The sequence below is a fragment of the Equus caballus genome, chromosome 2 (genome assembly GCF_041296265.1).
Source record: "Equus caballus isolate H_3958 breed thoroughbred chromosome 2, TB-T2T, whole genome shotgun sequence".
Classification (NCBI taxonomy): Eukaryota; Metazoa; Chordata; class Mammalia; order Perissodactyla; family Equidae; genus Equus; species Equus caballus.
The window spans coordinates 72,599,459-72,623,944 of record NC_091685.1 but is presented as its reverse complement, the minus strand read 5'-3'; the positions used below and the strand labels follow the sequence as shown (position 1 = coordinate 72,623,944).

Sequence of the window (24,486 nt, the reverse complement as noted above, 5' to 3'; positions counted from 1 at the left end):
AAGCATTTTAGGATATGATGAAGGGACTTGAACTTTGATAAAAAACCTGTTTGCTCCTGACAATCACATTTGTCTCTCAAATCCAAGTTCACGTAGAACCTTTTAAAATTAATGCTTTGTTTGCTTCCAGCATTGCTAGAAATGTGGTGAGTTTTAATGTGTATTGCTTCTATAATACAGATGTTAGATGAAATCACTTTAGGTTTCAGTACTAGCCTGCCAACCCAATTCAGCCAACGTTTATTAAGACCCTCCTATCTGCCAGATAGCGCAGATACAAATATGATTAAGACCCGTCTCTGATAACAAGCAGTTCCCAATCTAACAGCAGAGATGGACCCATTAAAAAAAAGAATATAAAATGATAAGTTATGTTATGATAAGTGACATAATAAAAATATGTAAAGTGTTACAAGGATACTAATTAACTTAAAGATTACCTGCAAGACATATATAAGCTATACCTACTTTTCATATAATAAAAGGAAATATTTCTCTGCCTCTGAAACCAGTGTCAGTATGTGACTCTGGTAGACCCAAACCATTCAAAATGTGGTCTTTAATTTTATTTCATTAAATTTGGTTCTTCTATGTAGAAGCTCCTGAACTGCCAGTCCTCTCCTGCCTTTGAAATCATATGGATGAGTTATCAATATGGAAAAAGTACACCCCCGTTTCTGTATGTCACATATATTTCATGCCCAGGTCTTCAACAAAAATAGTGGATTTTTTCCAGTGTACTGTTTTTCACATGATAACGCTAAACTCACTCAGATAGCCCACCAGCCATTGGGTATCTGTGACTTCAGATAGATTGTGTGTGAAGAAAGGATAAGGAAGCTGGGCAGAGGCAGAATAAAGATTCAGTCTCCTAAGCCTAATGAAAAGTGCTTTAAAAAAGTGGCTCATTGGCCATGAGAAATATGGATAATAATTTCAAAAAAAAAAACCTGATAGATTTTAGTGTGTTTTTATCCCTCAGAACAATTACATGAAATGGAAGAGAACTTCATATAAATTCTTAGACTCACATTATGACTGAAAGTAAGAAATTTTTATATTTTACTTATTCCAGCACTAAATTAGGTTCAGACACGTCCCTATTGAATTGTTTCTAAACCACGTTGCTGTTACTACGTCAGCGCATAGTCATTGGAGGGGGGGAGGGTGTCTATCAGAGGATAGGAAGTTGTCTACAGAATTTTAAAGTCTCAGCAAACTCTTCCCTAAGAGTTTAATGACCTACTAGTTGGAAACTATCTAAATTTTGTTGTCTTATGCATCAAATTTTAGAATGATACAAAAGAGATTACAGCTTAAGAACAATAACTAATGTTTAGGTAATGTTAAGTAGGAACCAAGCATTGTTCTTCATTTTTACGTGGATTGTTGATTTAATCCTTACAAAATCACCCCCATTTTAGGGTTGAGGAAACTGAAGCTTGGAGTGGCTAAGTAGAGCCTTAGAGAGGCCCAAGATTGCGTGGCTTGCTCTCTCTCACACCCACACACGCACACACACACACAGTGTGCCCAAGATCTCTCTCTCTCTCTCTCACACATACACACATATCTGGCATTCAAGGATTCCAAGCCAGGCAGTCTGACTTCTGAGCCTCCCCTCTTAACCACTACAGAATAAAATGTAAATGAACTCATTATCGTGGGGCAGCTGGATCCTCACCTCAATCTAGTAACAGGGTTTACGATCTGAGCACAGCATTTTTCTGGGCAGGTAGTTGAGCACTCCTGAGTCGTCCTTCAAGGACTTACTAAGGGACTCCTGTAAGGCAGGCCATGGTCTGAGCCCTGGGGACACATCGGTGAGCAGGACAGGCCCCTGTTCTCGCTGCACTGAGACTCTGGAAGAGGAGGGAGAGTAAACCAGTAAACACATAGATAATTCCAGCACCAGCACATGCTGGAAATAAAGGTGACTAATGGGATAAGGTGCTCAGGAAGGCCTCTCTGAAGATGACATTTGATTTCAGTCCAGAACTCTGAGAAGAAGCCGATGGGAACACTGAGAAGAGAGTGCTCCAGACAGAGGGAATGAATACAAGCTCTGGGTGGGGAACACCAGATGTGCTCAAGGAGCAGAGGAAGTCCAGGCTAACTAAAACATAACAGGGAAGAAGCGGCTTGGAAGGTTGGGCAGCGGCCAGCTCATGTGCGACATAGGGCCTTACGGTCACTGTGAGCAGTTTGGCCTTTATTCTAAATAAAATTGCAAGTCATGAAGGTTTAAACTGAAAAGTCACATTATCTGATTTATGTGTTTAAGCCGTTGCTTTGGCTTACAATCCTGAGACCAGTTAGAAGCCTGTTACATCATTACAGAGGAGAAATGGTGGTACTTCATGAGGATACGGTATAAAAGGAGGAAGGAGAGTCAGATCAGTGTTAGAGTCAGAGGCAGACTCCAGAAGCCACACAGTGGATTAGGTGAGGGGACGAAAGGAGTTAGGTCCAACTCTAGATTTCAGCTTTACCATTGGTGTGGACAATGTTTCCAATCTCTGAAATGGGAGGAGTGGGCAGGAACCAGATTAGGGGACAGAGGGAAGTAAGTGCTCTGTTTTGAACACGCTGCATTGAAATCCCTGTTTAGATAGCTAAATGGATGTGTCAAGTCGGTAACTGGATGTTGGAGTATGGTCTAGAGCACAGGGTGAGAAAAATATATTTGGGAGCATTTGGTAACTAACAATATATTTGGGAGATGGTAACTGAAGCTGTGGGCTGGGACATATTGCTGGACAGACCAGATAGGGAGGAGGAGGAGATGGGGAAGAGAGAGAGAGAGGGCCCCAAGTCTTAGCCTGGGATGTTCCTTCCTACATGTTGAAGTTCCAAGAGGAGGAGATGCCAGCAAAGGAGAGTAAGAAGGAGGAGCCCTGGGGTGAGAGAGAAACCAGGCAGAGTGGTGTAAGTGGAGGCAAGAGACAGTGATTCAGGAAGGAGGGTAATGCCAGCTCTGTCTACTGCTGCTGAGAGTCCAGTCAGATGAGGACGAGGAGGAAACCACTGGGTTTGGCAGCTATAGGTGATGTCAGTGATTTTAACAAGAGGGGTTTGGGGAACCTGGAGAAGACCAAAGGTCAAGTGGAGTGAGCTGTGAAAAGTTTGCAAAATATGGAAGGAGAAGCAACAAATAATAGCTTGCATTGGGGAAGTTTTGTTCAAACACGAGGAGAGACATAGGCCAGTATCTAGAAAGAAGTGTGGGGTCCAGAAAGGTGGGATTTTTTTTAGATATAATTAACATATAACATTATATTAGTTAGAAGTGTACAACATAATGATTTATTACATGTATATATTGTGAGGTGATCACCACTATTATTCTAGTTAGCGTCCGTGACTATCCATAGTTATACATTTTTTTCTTGTGATGAGAACTTTTAAAATGTACTCTTAGCAACTTTCAAATATATGATACAGTGTTGTTAACTATAATGACCATGCTGTACATTACATCCCCAGCATTTATTCATTTTATAACTGGAGTTTATACCTTTTGACCCCCTTTGCCCATTTCACCTACTCTCCAACCCCCACCTCTGGCAACCACTGGTCTGTTCTTTGTATCTATGAGTTCATGTTTGTGTTTTTTTTAGTTTTTAGATTCCACATATAAGAGAAATTTTACAGTGTTTGTCTTTCTCTGTCTGATATATTTCGCTTAGCGTAATGCCCTCGGGATTCATCTATGTTGTTGCAAATGGCAGGATTTCCTTCTTTTTTAGGTTAAATAATATTTCATTGTGTGTGTGTGCGTGTGTGTGTGTGTGTGTATATATATATATATATATATATATATATACCACATCTTTTTTATCCATTTATCCATTGATGGGCACTTAGGTTGGTTCCATGTCTTGGCTATTGTAAATAATGCTGCAGTAGACATGGGGGCGCATATATCTTTTCAAGTTAATATTTTCATTTCCTTTGGATAAATACCCAGAAGTAGAATTGCTGGATAAGAAAGATGGTTTTTGCAGTTTTTCAGCTTGTTTGTTTCTTTTCATGTTTATATGCTAAAGAAAGTAATCCAAGAGAGAAATATAGATCATGCACAAGGAAGGGAGAATAAGGTAGAGAGCAAAGTCCTTGAAAAGGAGAAAGGAAACAGAATCTGGCCCACATGTGTGCTAGATGTTGAGGGTGGTACCTTCAAGGACCAGATGGTGAAGAGATAGTCTCAAGAGTTTCACGATATAATAGGAAAGGTAAACATGTGAAATAAATATAGATGTCTAAAGCATTCACCGCCACCCCCTCCTGATTGTACAGTGGATTACACAGATCAGTATAGCTTTAGGGGCTCCAGAGGGCAGGTTGGTGGTTCTGAAATGTGGATGAAGGAAGCTGGATTAAACTGGACCTTGTGGATATGGAGTTGGGTCGGATGGAGAGGAGGGGAGGGCAGTATTAAAAAGGTGGAGAGGGGGGCTGGAATACTTGAGCATGACGCAAGCTGGCAGATCCTGTTTGATGTTTATTTATAGGTTCTTGGTGCTTCGAATAATCAGATAAAATGTCTGTCCCTTTTAAGCACCATTTTGAAGCATGATAAGGTGTTCTATGAGTAATTGCTCCTGTTGATCCCAGCAGGATAAAATCTCTCTGAGCATTCAGGTTCCTTTGACTAGATTTTGAAAACATGCTGAGAGAAGCTGAAGGAGTCCCAGCACAGTTTTGGCCGTTCTTTCACGATATTTTCTGACCAGCTTAGTTCCTAGCTCCGTGACCTTGAACAGTTTATTCAGTGGCTCTGTAATTCAGTTTCTCCATCTCTGCATGAAGAAAATTAGATTGTTGTAAGGATTGAATGAGTTAATCCCCTAAAGCGGTGCCTGGCACATAATGTGAGCTGTAATTACTATTACAAAAATAGCACATTTTCATTTAAAAAAATCTAAAACATATAGACGAAAATATAGAAGTCATGTATAATTCCACTACCCTCTGTCAGTCACTCTTAATCTTCATCTTTCCAGTCTTTTTCCCGTATGTGTATATTTTACTCTGAATGCTCTTTTGTACTTTGTTTTTTAAGATTTAACCTGTTTTGTCACAGACATCTACCCAGGTCATTAAACAGTGTTTACAACTTATTTTAATGCCTTTATAGTCATTCATCAGTTATAAAATTTTAAATCATTGGCATTGCTTCAGTTACTCTTATCTGAGACTGCAAATGATTGTTGCTGTGCTGGTAATTATAACAACTGAGAAAGAAGGGAGGGAGAAAAATGAAAAATGTCAGTAGGGGGGCAGAGTGTATTTACTTCTTAAATTTTGAAAGGCAAACATGTACCAAAGGATGTACTCCATAAAGACTTCCTGTTTCCTGAAGTTGAAGCTATATGATTTACATCTATTTTGCTTTCACTCAGAAATATAGCTCTTTTTTTAATTAAGGAAGATATCAGATTGACAGAAATAGTTAAAATAATTATAATTAAATTCTAAATATATTATTATGTATTTGTGTATAATGAATGTATAATATATAAATAAATTATATAAATATATAATGTATAAATATAAATTATAATTAAAACATAGTGTTTTCATGAGTGTGGGGGATGAGCATTTTGAGATATTGCTATTCTACACATCTTTCTGCAGAGATGTTAAAAAATGGAAAAAATAAATATATTCTTTAATAGTGGAATGATAAAATTATGGTGAATCCACACAAATAAATTTGATGCAGCCATTAGAAAACTATAAAGTACGTGGCTATTTATTGACATGGAAAGGTATTTCACAATGTATTAAGTGGGGGGAAAAGCAATAATTGAACAGTACTATAGCATCTTTTAAAAATATGTTTATTACTTATATATGTAGACTGGGATAAACTTTAGAAGGATGTGTTCCAAAATTTCTGGGTGGTGATAGTCCAAATGATTTTTTTCTTTAATTTTTGCTATTGTGCATTTTATGGGTCTTTTCCTACATGGAAGTATTAAATTGGATATGTTTTAAAAATGGAAAGGGAATAGCTTTTACAGTCAAGACAGGAGGTTCATTTTGGGGACATTTCCGGCCGTATTCCATCGCTAGAGTAGAGTGGAGATCATTCACATTGGACTCCTTCACTCAGTGTGGGAGGCATTATAGAAATAGTTAGCATTTAGGCAGGTAAATATTAAATGAACAGATAGACAGTAATTGCAAGGGCTGAAACCTGTGCCTCTGTCAGATGGGAACCTACATAAAAAACTGAAAGTGATGGTTTGATAAATACAAGAAAAATGTTAACCTGAGACAGGAGTGTTTTTTCCTAAGCAGCAGGTGCAAAGCAGATGACTAAAGGGAAGAGACTGGAGAGGAGAGGGAGGGCAGAATGACCCTGAGGGGAGGAAGGACAACCTGCTGGCGTAGACAGGGAGATTTGATCTGCCACCCTCTGCAAGAGCTACTCTGACACCTGAGAAGGAAGGTGACATGGAGATTTCACAAGGGTTGGACAGGTGTGCGAAAACTAGCAAAAGTCTTCTTATTCAGGGCACACAAACCTTTTTGGTCTTTTACATTTCTCTGAAAATCAGCTGGAAAAAAGTAGCAAAAGAGAATGAAAAAAAGAATGGCTTTCTAAATACAGGTAATCAGAGAAGATTTTTTTTTCCTAATGATTTAAATATTTGGAATCAGATAAAAAATAGCTGTTTTTCTCCCCTCTTTCTGGCCACTTGGAGAGCGTCTGTGATAACTTCTGTGGGACTTTTGCCACACTTCCTCATCTCAGGATTCCAGTAAAATTCATCTCCCGCAGGTTACCATGACTATCTGGTAACTGAGTCTCCTGGTTTTTCCTCGGTGTTTCCCCTGCTCAGCTTCTCCCACCTCCTCGTTGTGGTTAAAACTTTCTCCTTGTCTATCATCTATTTTCAGTGGTTTGGTGTTTGTTTTGCTCTCTTTTTTCCTGCTCCCCCAGTTAATCCTGCACAGTTGATTTTCCCAATCGCCACTCTCAATACCTAGACATAGAGTCCAAACACTGCAGCCCTGGTATTCCAGATCGCACCCTGTGTTTCTAGACTTGCCTTCCACTTCCGCCGTCCAGCATGCTGCTCTTCTCTGGTCCATTCCCTGTCCCCAGACAAGCTCTGCCATTCCCTAGTTCCATTCATTCATTCCACCAGAAGTTAAAGGCCTGCCATGAACAGGGCATGACACTCAGCCCTCAGGGGAATACAGACCTGCACAGCACATGAAGGTCATGTTGCCTGGAGGAATTATGGGCCAAAAGTTCAAAAAGCAGTAGTGCAAACCCTGTGGTGACTGCTTTCAAGTTGTGACCTTATGCAAATTACTTAACCTCTTGGTTCCTCAATTTTCTTATCTGTATTTGGACATAACTCACCTCTTACTGAGGTTCATTTACTATAATGATTAAATGCTATAAAGTGCCTAGCCGACTGCTAGGCAAATATTAAGTACTCAAAAATTGGTAGTTCCCTTCCTAAGCTCACCTCAGTTCTCAAAGAATTTATAATTTTCTAGAATATAATGATGGTATAAGTGACATGAGTAGTGTAAACAAGAATACTGGGAGTTCAGAGAAGACAGTGCAGAAAAGTGACTGGGCTGATCTTAAAAGATAGAATGTGGCGAAAGAGAATAAGTAATGTAACTAAAGGTATAAACATGGGAAAAGACCAGGAAGGGAAAGCCCTCACCAACTTTAGATCTTTATTGAAAGTCCCCATCTTGGTGGAGCCTTCCTTGCCACAGTACTTAAAATTACATCTCACTGCATTCCCATCCCTTCCTATGCCCGTACCCTGCCCTGTTTTCTCATTTTACTCACCACCATATCAGGTATTTATTTATCTTGTCTGTTGTTTATGTCCTCAAAAGAATGTAAACTCCGCAAGGGCAAGGGCATGCGTGTATTTTCTTTACTGCTGTATTCCTACTACCTAGTGGAGTGTGCACCAGTGAGTATGTTCAACTCTCTGACTTGGGGTCATAGGATGTGAAAGTGCAGGAAGTTCTGGCAGATGGAGCTAGAAAATCAGGTTGGAAATCTTGAAAGCCTCTAAATAGCAGATTTTTAATTTACAGAGTAGAGACTCATATATCATCTAAGTTTTGTTAACGGGAAAGGTATGTTATAGGAAAATTAATCTGACATAGTTGAAGTCCAATAGATGTCCAAGGGAAGACAAGATAAGAATCTATTGTGGTAGTCTGGGAACTAGGTGAAGAAAGCCTACACTAGGTGTTAGTTATAGAAATAAATAAGAAAGGACGGCAAACATTCCAGCAGAGTTACCTAAACATGACTGTTTCAACATCAATAAAAGGCTGGAAAAACATATTATAGTCACAGAAAGGAACACTAGGCAGCCATCCAAGAGACTTAAGTAAATGTATATATTCTAAATGTATTGACAGGCACTCACTGCAAAGAGTACATATAGTGCGATTCCATTGTATAAATATGTACACAAATATATATGTTAATATGTTAAATTTATCTGAAAATACACACCAGACTAACTTGTGCAAAATGGCATTAGGGAAGATACCCACTGGTGTTTACTATTATATTGCACAATTCTGTGCTATTTGGTTACTTTTCTATAAGCATTTATTATTTTATATTAAAATATTTTTAAATAGATAATTTAAATAGCTAGAGTTAAATATGTTTCATCAAAGAAGTATCAAGAATATACTTCCAACCGTCACAGTCATTGTAAATGTCACCTAAAATATCTTGTCATGAAATGCATAAGCATTAAAATGTGAGTACAGTTTTCTATTTTGACTAAAAATGTGATAAGTTGACAGTTAATTCAAAAGCAGTAATGAGGCAAATGCATTCGGGAGGGCGTGACCCAAAGACAGAGACCCTCTTATTCAAGAAGGAAGCCACTGCCGTGTTCTAATTTATCAAAGAGTCAGGCAGCACCTCCTAATTAATGAGTAACGAAGACATTAATAATCCACGCTGTGTAGTCTCCTGGGGAAGGGTTAAAGTTTAAAACTATGCATGTTTTACACGCACACACATTTATTTCATAGTTTATCAACCGTTTAAAAGTATGATTGTGATGGCCAAAGTGATAAAAATGAAACTGCGTCTGGCATTAAAAACATATTGGTTTGAAGAAAGCTTTTCATAGTAGTTTTTTTTAAAAAACGATTTTCTGAAAAAACAGTCCAAGTAAAAATGTTTTGAACCATTCACTATTTCAAAATAAGATTTTGTATGTTATTGTTTAAAAATAAAGAACATCATTCTGTGAAGCAATTGTGGATACTACTTACATCTTAACTTTATTATTATTTTCTAACTCAGGTGCCAGTTCAACAGATTCTGACAGTGAAAGTTTAGCTTTCAAATCAAAACCTGGAGCTATGCCACAGTAAGTGCCTATGATTCCATCAATTTAGCAAAGAATGTCAACAGAATTGTTGGAGTATGAAGCCATGAGTGTTGAGCATTAAAGAAAAAGGTCAACTAATGTCAATCAAAGATCAAATACTTGAACTTGGAACACAGTTTTTAACTTATGAATTTGAACTTTGAAGTCTAATATATACAATGTTAGTTTCAAAGACAACTAACAGGTTATAAATGTCTTAAAAGAACAGAAGTGTTCTGAGAAAATTAGTTAAATCATTACTGAAATGTAAATGGGGACCAATTTCTACATACAAATTGGAAAATATCTAATTAGGCCAGAAATGGGTTTCCATTTGGATAAAGTCTATTTCCAGTTAGATTTCGTCATGAAAATCTTAAAATTTAGTTCTTACTACAAATCCGTAAAAACCCATATGGATTATTAGTAAAATATTACAATCTTAATTATTTTGCAAGAATAAAATCTACCAGAATTTTGTAGAAAACTCCATGAATATTGAGAATGTGCTAATAAAGTCCTTTGATCTGCTAGTGTATACATAACAATTATATCCATTCAGCATCAAATAATCACCAAATGTTAATACTAAAGGGACCTTAACCAAATCATATACGTACTCTGTCACCAGTTATTTCAGATAAGGATCTCCAGTTTAGTGAAGTTACATGACTCTCTTGCAATTACACAGCCAGCAACTTAGCAAAACTGGGCCTAGAAACCAGGTCTTCTTATGCTTTCTCTAAGCCTCACTAACTTTTGTGCACTAAGAAAAGAAAAAAAATTCCAAGACACTCTCAACTTAACCAAATTAGAAACCAGAACAAAGAACAGCTGCTCGACTTAAAATAGACAACCAAAACTTTGAATTAAATATAGAACCCTAACCCTAAAGATTTCAAATATCTGCTTACTGCTAGAGATTGGACTTTTTCCAGGTATTTTCTTTCCTCTCAGAATTTTCAAGTTCAATACTTTCGGTTCTCTGATAATTGCTGAGTTACAGACAGCTACTTTTCTATTACCCATGTGTTTATTTGCTGACGTCTATAAGCTCCATTCTCTGCATATACTGACTACAGCTATTCTAACTGTGCATCCTGGGTTCCCATTTCTGAAACACCTACAGTTGGAGTGGATTGAGTATACAAAAAGAAACTAGGCTATTCTGTGGAAATGTTTCAAAGAATAATTCCTGCTTCAAAAAAATTCTGACTGAACTATTGGCTCCCTATTTTCCAGAGCTCAAAAGAAAACAACTTCCGTTTCCTTGACGATAGGAGCATCATCTCCGAAGACAGGAGTGACCACAGCTGTGATTCAACCATTATCTATCCCTGTTCAACAGGTAAGTGTGCCTGGGACGAGAGCCCAGAAGGAGTCAAACTCCTTAGCAAATTTCTCAGTTTAAAGACTATAGCTTTGATTCTAACTAGTACACTCCCTTGAAATATTTTCTAAGTGAAAACACAACTAGAAGAAAAGAAAATGGTGGGTAAAGTTCTTTCTTTTAATCCATTAAAAATAATCTTTAATGAAAGCCATACCACCGATGAGTCAACGTCTGTGTTTCCATTGGGAACTTCTCTAACAGCGAATAATCTGATAAAATGGTATCTGTTTTAGCTGTGACCATTTCATTATTCCCCCACATGTGTGCCCTCTTCCATTTAGCCAAATTCATTAGCTCATTTAAAACAAATTAGAAGACAAGAAAAGTCCACATACCGATAAAATTTTTCCCCATCCTCTAAGAGCTGAACAGATAATAAGAAAAAAACAATTAAAATACCTTGACTTCACCGTGCATTTTCATCCTGTTTTTCTTTCATTGTAAGACTGCTTTATCCAAGGAAGAACAACACTACAAACTACGGGAAAGTAATTGTAGTGAGTTTACTTTGTAGACACAAACATGAAGTTTAAAAAAAAAAAGTGAAAAATATTAAAATCTAAATGTCTCTAGATCTAACATATGTAACTTTGCATTTGTGCTATGATGAGTATCTTTAAATACAACACTCCCAGAAGGCTGCCCCCCACTCTTGATATGTAACCTCATTTCTAATTTATAAGTCTGTTTAATGAGCTTCATCATGCCCTCCAGCAGCCTTTCCTGTAATCCGTTGAGCACTCATAGGTGTTTTAGTAATTATAGTGTGTGACGTATACTCTGTGATGTGTGGAATATGCAAACAGTAGAGGAAAGACATTTTAGTTCATAAAACTTTTCAAGTTTCAAGTGTTGAACCAGTACAAGTTCCTTGGAGATGGCATAGATAGTGGATATTTCCTTTAAACCCCTAGGGTAGAATTTATAGAAATATTCCTGATTACATCAGTGGATTTTTTTGGTGTTTGATATTTAAGTATTGATAGGTATTTAATGAATGCAAAGCACTGTGCTAAGCATTTCATGGCAGAAAAAAAAAATGTCCCCAGCTCCATTCCCAAACAGTTTATACACTGTACACAGGAAACAGGAAATAGACGAGTGAAACACTTGTTGAATATGATGGAATACATTAAGGTGTAACATAGAAGGCTGACAGCAGAAAGACACATGCATCTCATGTGCAAACACCATACTAATGTAAACAGTACATTCTTAAATGGTTTAAATTCTATAGGAACACTGAATGGAAGGTTATGTATCCGCTTTTATAGTTGGGAGAAGGAAGTGCTCAGAGAAACTCCATTGCTTTATTTTTATTAGCAATGTGACATAAAGGTTAATGCCCTGGAGCCAGACTGCCTGAGTTTGAATCCCAGCTTAGCGTTACTAACTAAGGGACCTCGAGCAAGTGATGTAACTTCTCTGTGTCTGGTTTTTTCATCTGTAAAATGAAGATAACAATACCATCTGTCTCACAGGATTGTCATGAGGACTCAGTGTGTTAATCTTCCTTTGACACTTGGAACAGTGGCTGGCACAGAGTAAATACTATATAGGAGAACATATATTCTTTTGACATAGAAAGACAGAGAAAAGTGAGACCAAGCCTTCTTATTCGCAAGCCCGTAAAAAGTCTTACAGAGATAACGAGGAAGGCCTGTACAACTCTGCCAGCGTTCTCTATGACGTCCTGTGGCGTATTTAGACACGTAATATCAGATCACCATCATCTTGGGTTAAGAAGCTAACACTTGCTTATATAGAATTGAGTAAACCCAGAGCGTTTGAAAATAAATGTACACAAGGAAATATTTTCCATTCACTGCTTTAAAATTTTTATATTTCCCCAGAGATGAGTGCCATTCAGTAAGTGTTTTAGCACCTTTGCTTTTTTGCACAAGAAAAAAATAATCTGTCCCTTTTTTCCACATTTCCCATAATCCCTATATCAAAAAGAGGAAAAGTTAAAAATAAGATAGGGAGATGTTGGATAATTTACTTTACCCTCCACTGCCAGTTACTTGTGCCTTTTATTCAGTGAATCCAGACTATATTTAAAAATAAAATATAATGTCTGTGAGAGCTTTTAAAAAGACCCCTCTGGAAGTCCCACACACAGAAATCCATTTGGAAATAGCATTTAAAAGCTCATGGATCCCTAAGGAGTCAGGGAACTTTTACCTTGAATATCTTTTTGAATAGAGAAGAGTAACAGATGTGAGATGAAGTCGTTGAACAATGTCTGTGCTGTAAGACTAGACGAGCAGAGTGATATATGGCGATGCTCTCATTCACTCGTTCCATTCATGTGGAGTGATCCCAATAATGAAAAGCTCCTAAAGCCTGTCTTTTCAGCAATTTATATATGTAGAATTTGATCCATGTGTCTTTGCTTTTTCAGGTTCACAGTCCAACTTCGTATCTCTGCCGACCTGATGGAACCCCTTCTGCCTACTTTCCTCCTGTTTTTACAAAGGTCTGACATCTGCAAGTCTCATTCTCTGTGTTTACTTTGGTCCCTAAATTCCATTCACATGTGGCTTTGTGTAGCAGTCTTAAAAATGAATGTATCAGCAGTCTGATTATCATGGTTATCTTTGGGGCTAAATAGATATTTATTGAGCAACTGCCGTGTGACTATAATCTTGTGAAGGGTCTGAGAAGTGTGGGTGTGGTCATTGACCTGAGAGAGCTTAAAATAGAGTGGGAAAGCCAAGACAGGTAGAAAAAATAAGACAAAATGCTGTGGAGGAAATTGCTTGGGAAAACCAGCAAGTTTTATAGACATTCAAAAAAACATTGAATAATTTTCAGTTTGTTCTAAGTTGCTGTTTTACATGGCCAAGCTGAATGACACCTATTTCATTGGTCAAAGGCACAACTCAGAAATGGTTCCACTTAGCATTTCTTCTCCTTTTCCCCTGCTTTAGTTTTTGAGAAAGTTATCAAACTCTGTTGAATGACATTTAAAAAGGCACAAATAAATGGAGAGAGAGAGCATGCCTGTGGACTGACAGACTGTAAAGAAGTAGTGACTCCCAGATTAATCTAGAAATTTAATGCAAATTTAGCTAAAATTCCAACAGGTTCCCTGTATTTGTTTATTTGTTTGATATAGAACTTGGCAATTTGATTCTAAAAGTTGCATGGAAGGAAAAATGGCCAAGAAGAAGCAGGGCCCTCCTGAAGAAGAAAAGCAAGGTGGTGTTAGGGAAGGCATGGGATTGTCCTCTGAGATATCAAGGTTTAGTAATTGGGTAGTATGGTACTGGCACAAGGCTAGACAAATTGGTGAGTAATCAGAATAGTGTCCCAAAAGACACTCCAATAACTATAGAAACCTTCAGGTCACTGGGTAAAGAGTGAATTCTTCAGCAGAGGTGAAAAAATATTAAGCTGAACTCCTGCCTCATGCTTTTCACAAAAATCAGTTCCAAGTAAACTAAAGACAAATGTGAAAAGCAAATCTATAAAACTTATGTGGAGCAGTAGAGAAAAGCATCTTGTGTGCCCTCATGTAGGGAATGATTTTTTTCTCCTAAGCCAGCCTGTTTCCAACTTTATTCAAGATCTTTCACAGAGTATTGACTGTAGGACACGGGCAACAGATGATAATAGTTGACAGCAACTTTGAAAGTCCCCTCCTGGATAGACTACTGAAAAAAGAAAAAGTCATGGAAAAACTTACCCGAAACAATGTCACTGTAGTAGCCAAGGAAGTCATCTTTTGACGCTTAGAACAGGAAATGTTAACAGAGATTGGACACTTCAAATTTATATGTAGTTGTAGAGCTTTTCTTGAGCAGCTTTGCGAGATCATCACCAGAAAGCCTGTTACCTAATGTATTATTGCCTGAGACCCAGTTGATTTTGGGGGTGCTAGGGCCCAGCATGCCCCTTGGTTTTAGCAAATAAAGTCCGTGCTGGTGGCATCAGGAAGGAAAAGAGGAGGTGAAATTTTGCTTTTCCTCCCAAAGGGCTTCACTGCAGTGGTCTAGCAGGTGGAAGTGTTAGGGAATTTCTCCTGGGCACCAAGAGAAATCCTCAAAAACTAGACACAAAACCCATTGCAATCCAGCTCTTGAGACACTGACATTCTCTTAGTCATATTTCCCCTTCCCCAAAAGAAAACTATGAAGTGTTCTGTGTGCCAACCACACAGCTTGATAAAAAGAAAAGTAAAACAAAACTCTACGTTTCTATAAAGATTGATTTAAAAAAATCTCCAACTGTAGAGTGATTGGAAGCACAGAGCACGCCTCACCAGACATCTCCATCATCTTCCACTCTCTGTGTCTGGACTGTGGAGCATCTTTGTTTTCTGCAGAGTTGTTTCCTTCCTTGCCTGCGGTCGCTTTCCCCTTTTTCCCTTTGGGCTGCTTCTCTCCCTCCTTTTCAGCATCCTTTTTGGTCCTGGGCTCTGGTTTTGGAGAAGCAGGTTTAGAACGTAAATCTGCCAATCTCCTCTCTAACGCTTTGTCACCCTTAGCATCTTCTTTGGCTGTTGTCTTGGTCATGATGATGATGACAGTGGATGGCAGGTGGATTTTGCCAGTCTAAGAGGTGCCTTCATCTGTTTCCTCGAGCTACCCTGGAGAAGATTTCCAGGTTTCACAGCTGGTCAGAGGCAGAGCCAGCACTTCTGCCTTTGAGCCCCTGGGCTTAGCTGGGGCAGTGGAGCTGGTATGAACTGTGGGAAACATCTGAGGCCAGAACAACTAGCCTCATGTGGCATTTCCTCCCAAATAGTTAGACTCCTCCAAGGAATCACGGTATCAAGTGGACTTGATATATGGCAAAAGATGCCCTTATATGGACCCTAAAATACCCAGGGGTCCCAAATTCCACCCTGAGTGGGTGATCCAGATTGCCAGTGCAGCCTCTGAAGGGTAGCTTTTAGTCTCTTTCAGGGCTCCCCGTTATGTTCCTGTAGGTTCTCTGAATGGCTGTGTTGAGCTGTGGCTTTTGCCAAAATAAAAAAGTTTGCTCCAGAAAGAGCCAAATTGTAATCCTAGAATAACTATGGAGTTTTGACTGCTTAGGGTCCTTGGCATCTACCCATTACCTGCATCTCTAACTTTCCAATGTTTGAACAAAATGCATAATCCTGGGAATAAATCAGAGTCTTCTTTGGTGCCTGAAAACTCAAAACATGAAAAATATTTGTGTACCATTTGTAATCTATCATGAATGGTTCCCTAGGCAAGCTTGGAAGTATTTAATAATCTGCGCAAGCCGGACCCCCTGAGTGACACTTTTCCTGCTATGATCCATTAAATTACTTCCCTGGACCCAGTGACAAAGTAAAAAAGTCCATTTAAAACCAGAGATTTCCTACATTTAAAAATAAGGGAGGAGAAACACTGCGATCAGAAGTAGTTAATAATCTTGGCCTTTTCACTTAAAAAAAAAAAATTCTTGTTAACTCTGAAAATTCTTATCAAATCTTTCTCAGACTTCATGTTGGACTTTTCTAGCTCTTCTGCCACCGTCATCAACTTTTAGAATTCCCATAGATCTTTAGCATACTGACCACAGGCCATTTGCAACAGGTTTTGCTTTTCTCAGGACGCTATTTGTCATCTCTTCAGATGACCTTAAAAAACAAAAACAAAACCAAAAAAACACTTCTTAATGTGAATTTGTTTGCTTTTGGTTGATGTGTAGGTAAATTACTTTATCATATTTGAATTATTTTAAGAGTTCTCCATGCCCTATATAAGACCTAATACCCTATAGTCAGAAGTTTAAAGAGTCAAAAAGTTTAAGTTGGCCCCATTGCTAAGTAATCCTGGAGGAGGAAAGTAGAGAGAGGACATATGTAAGGGAACTATTAATCTTTTGATATTTAATAACAAGTATAAAAGCTTCACCTCTTTGCATCTATGAAGCCAAGTTAATTTCTACTCTGTTGGATTGTAAAAGTTTATTGGTCTGGAGTTGAATGGGCTGGGGGTCCGCATGGGTAATAGCAAGGGAGGGGGAAATGGAGATCAAGAAGGGAGAAGTCCTGTGTGTTTTATTATTTTACTCAGAACCTCAAAATTAGAAAATACCAAAACCGCTTATCTTCATAAACCTGACATAGGAAACGAGTTGGGCAGAGGTAGTGGGGAAGTACATGAAAAGGTTAGAGCACGTGAAAACAAATGTATGTCTTTTTTCTCTTCCTGTCTGGTTTTCATAGGAATCTACATTCATCTGGAGTGTAATTGTTTTAAGAAGTTTGCATTCCACTAGCTTACTCTTAAATGTAAAGAAAGGTAACCATTGTTACCATGAAATTCCATAAATATGAAGGAGTCAGTAAATTTGCGGACAGGCTAAAAATTTCTGCAGGGCTTACTGTAAACCTTACTAATTTCATTGCATGGAGATTATGAAAAGCTGGTGATCAATGAGGTTAAAGGTGTTTACCCTTGCCAGAGTTGGTGGTAATTATTTTATGTTGCAAGTTTTGTGTGTTTTCTCTAGGGTGTGGAAGTTTATTCTGTGTTGTGAAATTGTTTAAGAATGTGCTGAAGTCTGATGAGGAGTGTTTTCCTTGAATTTCAGGAACTACAAAACATAGCCGCATCAGAGGGCCAGGTGGTGGTTCTGGAGTGCCGGGTCCGAGGAGCGCCCCCTTTGCAGGTCAAGTGGTTCCGACAAGGGAGTGAAATCCAGGACTCTCCAGATTTCAGAATTCTACAGAAAAGTAAGGAGAGGTGCCCATTCTCCCAAATCCCACCATTTTCTTCTCTCAAGCTGTATAAAAACCAAGAAGGGTTTAGTCATTCAGATGAGTTGATTTCTATTTTCAACCAATCAAAGAGTGATGAGACGAGATAACGTGCACATGTGTGGGGTCCAGTAAATTAAAGCTGTGGTGTCGCTTGTGGACCCCTTTGAAACTCTGATGAAAGGTATATATTCTTTCTTCAGAAAAAATGGACATATATGTTTGAATTCAAAGTTGGGCGTGTAATTTTAGGAGTTTTACAAGCCTCCTAAAAGCCCATCTATGAACCGTAGTTTAAAAACCTTCCTCGTGTAAGCTGTTCCTGGAATTCCAGTGTCTGTATTTATAGAAATAGAGATGGACTGCTATCACTTTCTCTCTTTGTATTATGGAGTTTGTCTGTAAGATTTCTGCAGACGTGTCCTAGACAAGGTAAGAGGAAAGGCTAGATAAGATTTATTATTAATGGAACCCCATTCTAATACTCTGTTTTGATTTATTTATTTTTTTTCATGTGGCAAACAGAACCTAGATCTACAGCTGAACCTGGTAAGAAGCTTTTTCTTTTTTTCCTTTGGTAATGTATCTTTTGGGTTTCAATAGCTCTTTGTTTCTGTTTTAAAACCACAAGCAGAACAATGTTTTTGCAGTTCCCTGGAAATGTGAAACCCCCTTAAAGACAATATCTTCTTTATCATGGGGTCTGTACACTGCATTTTACATCCACTTCTTTATTAGTAAAACATTAGGTTCCATTCAGACAAGAGGGTCAAGCTCAGTGACTTAAGGCTTTGTAAAATATAATCTTTTATACTCAGAAAGCAAACTAAGCTAATGATCAAAAAACATCCTCTTAAAATTCCAGTAGAAAAGAACAATCTGTTGCATACTTCCACTGACCAAAACCCACTAACAACCAGACTCTCCAGCTTAGAAATGTGTCTCACATGAGAGCAGCTCAAAGATGTAAGCAAAATTGACCACCAGGCATTTCTCATTTATGTGCCCCGAGCCTTAAACTTTTAGTATTCTACAAGCATGAAGAAAGTCATCTTGCCCTAGGATCTCTCTTAATTACCAGGTCATTTGACCTCATCAGAGTGCTATGTTATCCAGAAGCATCGGGTTCAACTGTTCTGCTGCCTCAGACTTCTTATATATTTTATAACTCCTCATGGACTAAACTGATGTTTGTTAAGAAAACAAAAATTTTTGTCTAGGTATTTCATAGTACGTCCTCCTTGAGACTACCTTCTTTTGAATTTTTCCCAACAGCTAATTCACTAGTCTCGCTTATTTCTTGTCAAAGGGGAGACAGATTTGTGCCTCTGTCGCAGCATCAAGCAGATCCTGCCATATTGTCCCTTAGGAGCCACGACCTTACTCTGTCCCTTCTTGGGGAACTTGCGGGTTCTCTGTGGGCTACTGCAGTCATATTACTGTGGTCAGTCCTGAACCTCTCACATCTGAGAACTGAGTCGTTAAAAGCAGAGTGTGATTCTTTTAGGATCCAAAGGTTAAGGGATGCTGAGTAGCATCCTTAGGGAACAACTGGAATTGATCCACTGCCTTCTTGTCATGAGTTACAACTAGAGCATGTCACCTTGCTCAGTGGGTTAGTCACCACATCAAATACTGTAGTCACTTTCCAAACTGTGGAAATACACATTTTCATATTTTGTCTGTGATATGTCTTTGTATAAAATTGCATAATGCTGGTTCCCTGGTACATGGGACTCTGAGACTCAATCTCCTGCATGAACTAGTATGGAAATCCTGTAGGGGATTAGGACACATCTTTTGCATTCACTGTTTTAAATACACTTAGGGAGAAGTAGGGACCAAATATCTCTTTTATCCACAAGAAAGTTTATGTGCACAAATCTGTGGAGGAGTTTATGTCTTTTGATGCTTTATGTACAAATAAAACTAAAATCTTGGGCCAAAAATTTTAAAAGCATTACTACTGGAATGAATTAAGACTGCTTTTGATGTTGCATTCTGGATTCTGAGTGAATTCATACAACTCTTTTTCATCATGTTGTTATCATCTACGTAGGTGGCGATGATTTATTAAATGTCTCCTGTGATCTGTGTTGGAAAATCATAAACTAGCCATCGTCTGAAAATTCAAAACACTGGTTAGAAATGGCATAGTTTAGTTTTTGAGTGTGTACCTGTTTGAAAATTTAAAACACTCCATGTACTGGCCAAAAAAGAATAAATTTAGGTGAGAAGGGGCAATAGAAACATCTTCTGCCCCTGCCCTTACCCCTCACACCACATACACTCCTGTTTCAGTTATGGTTTGCTGTTTTGTTTCTAGAATATAATTTTGATCACGCATTATTTAATAAAATTACACCTCAGCAGCTTCATGGAATAATCTGACCTCTAGAACTTACTTAAATGCCTTTGGTTTAGCGTGGCCAAATCAGGAAGAAAAGAGCAAAACAGGAAGGCCTTCCTTTGAAACCGCATATCCTAGCAACGTATAAAAAGTTTCTTCTCTCTGTGTTCGCTGACTTGTCTTATTTTTCTTTTTCCCTTCAGTTAGATCTGAAAGCATTTAAGAAAAAAGGCTCCTCCATTCCAACCACAATAATAGCATTTGCTGAAAACTAATATTTCATGGCAGAGAAATATTTCAAGCAAACCTGTCAATACAAGGAGAAAAACATATATAGTCAGGAGCTATTAAAACACAATTAGATTTCCCTGGCCTCTGATAATTTCTCTACAGTTATGTTTACCATGACACTCCTGGAATTGCTCCTTTCTCTTTTTGTAGTGGAGCATGAAAATGCTCTGCTTCAGGAAACCTGCAGTTGTCATGTAGCATTAAATAAAATCCATGATCGTATTTTTTAAACAAAAATGACTTTAAACACATGAATGACTATTCAAGTGACTGCTTATGTGAGTTGTTATGAATAAGAACTTCAGAACAAGCAAATGTTAAAACATATTTGTGCTTAAACAATGTTTTGGCATGCTTCACAAAACTAGGTATGACTATGATTCTTTTACTAGTAGCCAAATGTCTTTTTTACATTGACCTTGAAGTTGACCGTTGACGTTGTCAAGGAAAAAACAAAATATATATTGAACAGTTTACTTTCCTTAAATGACCTGATTGACCTTTGTATCCAACGAACACTGAACTATTCAACCATAGAGAATGTATGTAGGGACTGGCTTCCCTGTTAGCTGGTTTTTAGCCACTGTTTTAAGTGGAAAGGAGAAAAACAGACATGACAGTACATCTGAGGCAAGAGATAAATTTTATAGGACTATAATGTCAGTGATGTTTTCCAAATGCTAAAACATAAATAGCCTTTGAAATGCAGGAACACATTTAAGCATTTGGATTTTATTACCCTTTCTTCCTACTCTTTTCCCTTTCTCTGACACGTTCACTTGTTCTTTCCTCTGATGCATCCTGCTCTCATTCTCCCTCTCAATCTCTCTCTCCCTCCCTCCCCTTCCCCCCATCCCCCTCCCTCTGCCATCTCCCGCCTTCCCTCCCTCTCTTCCTCGCTTTCTTTATTTTCTTCCCTCATCCTTTTTATCTCTTTTTTTCCCCTTCTCTTCACTCTCCTTCTTTCTCTTATTCATGTGTAAGATGTTTTAAAGCTCTAGAAATAAAATTGAAAGTAACTAGTACCCAAATATGGTCCCATTAGAGATTGGCTATTTAGATAAAGAAGGAAATAGCAGATTCCCTCCCAATGCATTTGTGCAACTGAAACAGGTTTTTCTTGTCACTACCATGTTGCATCTGTCTAATGTGTTTTACACTCCCTTCTCTGTCTAGACAGAAGTCAGCTTGTATCACAAATCTTTTCAGACTGTTCTGTGAATTAATAGCTAGTCAGCTTACTTAAGACCAACATCCGTTTGTCATATTACCTGCTCTGGCCTCCTTCTTTGACATTCCGACTTTACACTGATGGAATCCTTCAAAGACTAGTCTGAGGCGGGTGGGGGGCACAGAAGACTCATTTGACAGCTGTTAATACTCAGGCCCTTACTCAGCTGTCTGGAAACAGCCACAAACTGTATTGAGTTACTTCTATAGCATTGTTTAATGGCACACAAAATTAAAAATACAAAAAAAGTGTCTTACTGGTTGGGGAATTATACCTATAAAAGTATGGTGCCTCCTACTTTCAGTGTGAATCTCTGCTAACCAGTGCTGACCTGTCACCCTAGATCTTAGACAGTAGAGCCTATGTTTTGATCTGTGATTCAGAATGTGAAGTAAATTATATTTTGTTAAATGCAATCAGGTACTGAGTTGTAGGAAGGCAATGTTGAGGATGTTTGTTGAGACCCAATAGATTGTACATAGTTAAAAACTTATTGCAAATCCAGGTTAAGACGGTGGCTTAAACAAAAGTGGGTTGTAGAAAACCTGTGATTCCCAAACTGTCTGACAAGTTGCCCTGGGACACCACACCAAACTGACAGAGGTGCTGTAATATGTTTGAAATTTTTAATGCAAACATAATGATACTTGACATCTGATAGATACAACTACTAGGCTGAAATAATTCTGGGTTTAAACATTAGATAACTCTGTATTCTTTTGTATGACATCATATCTTGGTGAAACTGAGTTTTTGACGTGTGTGATAAAAAGCAAGTACCATATGAAAATTGATGTGGAACCTGAAATGAGGCTGGCTCTGTCCAGTCTGATTCCAAGAAGAGTTGTGCAGTACCCAACAGATGCACACATCCATTAGTAAGTAACTGTGGTTATTTAAGAATTAAATAATATTTTTATTTTAATTTATGTGTATTTTTTTCAAACAATAACTAACATGTTAAGACCTAAATACTTATTAAGTTCTTTGGAAATAACTACTTAACGAATGAAGCTGTTTGGTATATCTTTTGACTTAGGAGCACCATAAAAACAATTACTGAGACACTCAGGGTCCCATGAACCAAGAAAGCTTGGTTTACTCTCTGGGGAGAGAGGGGAGCACTCAAGGCACCTTTGAGTGTGCACCACAAAGAAAAGGGAGTGACTCTGAATTCTGAATGCTGAATGCTCCCACTCCCAGTCTTCTCTGGCACTCACCTTCTAGAATGCTGGCCTGTGAACTTTTCCTGTCCTGGCAAAGACTGAAGGACTCCTCTCTGGGCAATCTGAATGTCCCAAGAGAAAAACATCCATAGATAATGATATGGGAGTTTCTTCACAAAGAAGCCGACTAGTTTCAGCTAACGGGAAGGCCGGAGTTGACGAGCTCCTCTCTCCTGGTCAGAGCTTCTAATCAACTCACAACCATGTCAGACAAGAAGAGATAAAAGGCGTCTGAGGAAACCTTGAGCGTGGATGACGTAGAAAAAAACAAGCAAACTCCCCTGAAAAGCAACTTGGAGAAAACAGACTTGCAAAGAGAATAAAATGTAAAAACAAGACAACACTCTCCTCAGAGAGAGAAGGAAATCAGTGCATCCGAGAAGGAAAAATAAAAAGCTACTAAGAAGAGGGGAGGAACATTTGCAAAATAAAAAGTTCTCGGAATGAAAAAGTGGGTAGAAGAAATAAAAGTTGAGGAAATACCCCACAGGGTAAGACAAAAAGACCCAGAGAAGGGATATAAGAGAGAAAAGACAAGAAAATTAGAGACGCTGGAGAACGTGCCTAGGTAGACAACACGTGCATAATTGGGATTCCAGGAGGAGACAACAAAGAAGAAGGAGAGATTATCAATGATATAATTTTTTTTAATTCCCTAAACTGAAGGATATCAGTTTGCAGACAGAAAGGACCCACTGAGTGCACAAGGTATGAAAATACATTCACAGCAATGTGCATCGTGGTGAAATTCAGAATATCCAGGACAAGGAGATGATTCTACAAGTGTCCAGGGAGAAAACATCAGGTCACGTACAAACTAACAAGATCAGGATGGCTTAGCAGCCACACTAGACACAGAGACGTGGAAGCAAAGCCTTCAAAATTCTGAAGTAAAATTGCCTCCAACTCAGAATTCTGTACCCAGCCAAACCTTCGATTCAATATGAAGATGTAGGAAAGACTTTTCAGACTTGTCTCAAAGATTTTCTTCCACAACCCTTTATGTAGGATGTGCTTCACCACCACTAGAGAATTAATTTACCCGGAAAGAGCGAGATATGGAGTACAGGAAGCAGCAGACCAAATACAACTGAGAGGCGAGAGGAACCCCCAGGAGGGTAACAGCTCAGCGTCAGGAATGGAGGACAAGTCCAGACTGGAGCAGTGTGCCTCAAGAGATGAGTACATTGAGGCTTTCGTCGCTAAGAGCTTGTTGCCACTGCTCCATCTTTTAGCCTGATGGCAGAGTGGCAGGGTGGTAAGCCTGACCCATATTCTTTTCTCTGCTTGGCCTCTCCTCTCCAACTCCCTCCTGAATCAGCTGAGAACTCTTATTTCACCCCCCACAGAAGTATTCTGATTTGATCCAGGGCTGAGATCTGGAAGTTGGCCATGTTGAACTTAAAAAACAGAAAAAATGGAGACGCCCACTCCACTCTATTCCTGCTGGCTCTGCAGTTCCTGTCCCTACTTAGTCCCACAAGAGTGAGCCTTATCTTTCTGAGGACCCACTCCTGACCTGGCCCGCTGATGACCCCTGTGGTGGCTTTGTAAACTCCCTGGGAAGTTGAAGCCAGTTTATGCCCCTGGATCAATTGTGGGAGCTTTTTGCTGACAGTGACAAGGTTGCTTTTTCTTTACACAACAAGATTTGTGCTTGTTACTCAATTTTTTAAAACCAAAGAACACATTTTTGAAGGATACGTACGTATGTATGTGGTAAACACATAAAATCAAAGGAATGATTCTCTCAAAAGGAAAAAAAAGAAGATTCAATCGGAGAAGGCATACAGGGCATTTCTAAAGTATTGGTAATATTTTATTTCTTAGATTTAATGAGTACAGAGGGGTTCATTTCATGGTTATTCCTTAA

General features: G+C 38.5%; 1 protein-coding gene across 9 annotated transcripts in view; it reads left to right on the top strand.

The window, feature by feature from the left end:
• PALLD (palladin, cytoskeletal associated protein) overlaps positions 1 to 24,486 on the top strand; it is a 382,518-nt gene that overhangs the window by 155,092 nt on the left and 202,940 nt on the right. For all 9 annotated transcript variants that reach the window (XM_023636320.2, XM_070261396.1, XM_023636319.2 and 6 more), the window contains 5 exons: positions 9,332 to 9,398; positions 10,641 to 10,746; positions 13,196 to 13,270; positions 17,350 to 17,491; positions 18,041 to 18,064. In XM_023636320.2, coding sequence (XP_023492088.2) covers positions 9,332 to 9,398; positions 10,641 to 10,746; positions 13,196 to 13,270; positions 17,350 to 17,491; positions 18,041 to 18,064 — 414 coding nt within the window. The remainder of the gene's footprint in view (positions 1 to 9,331; positions 9,399 to 10,640; positions 10,747 to 13,195; positions 13,271 to 17,349; positions 17,492 to 18,040; positions 18,065 to 24,486) is intronic.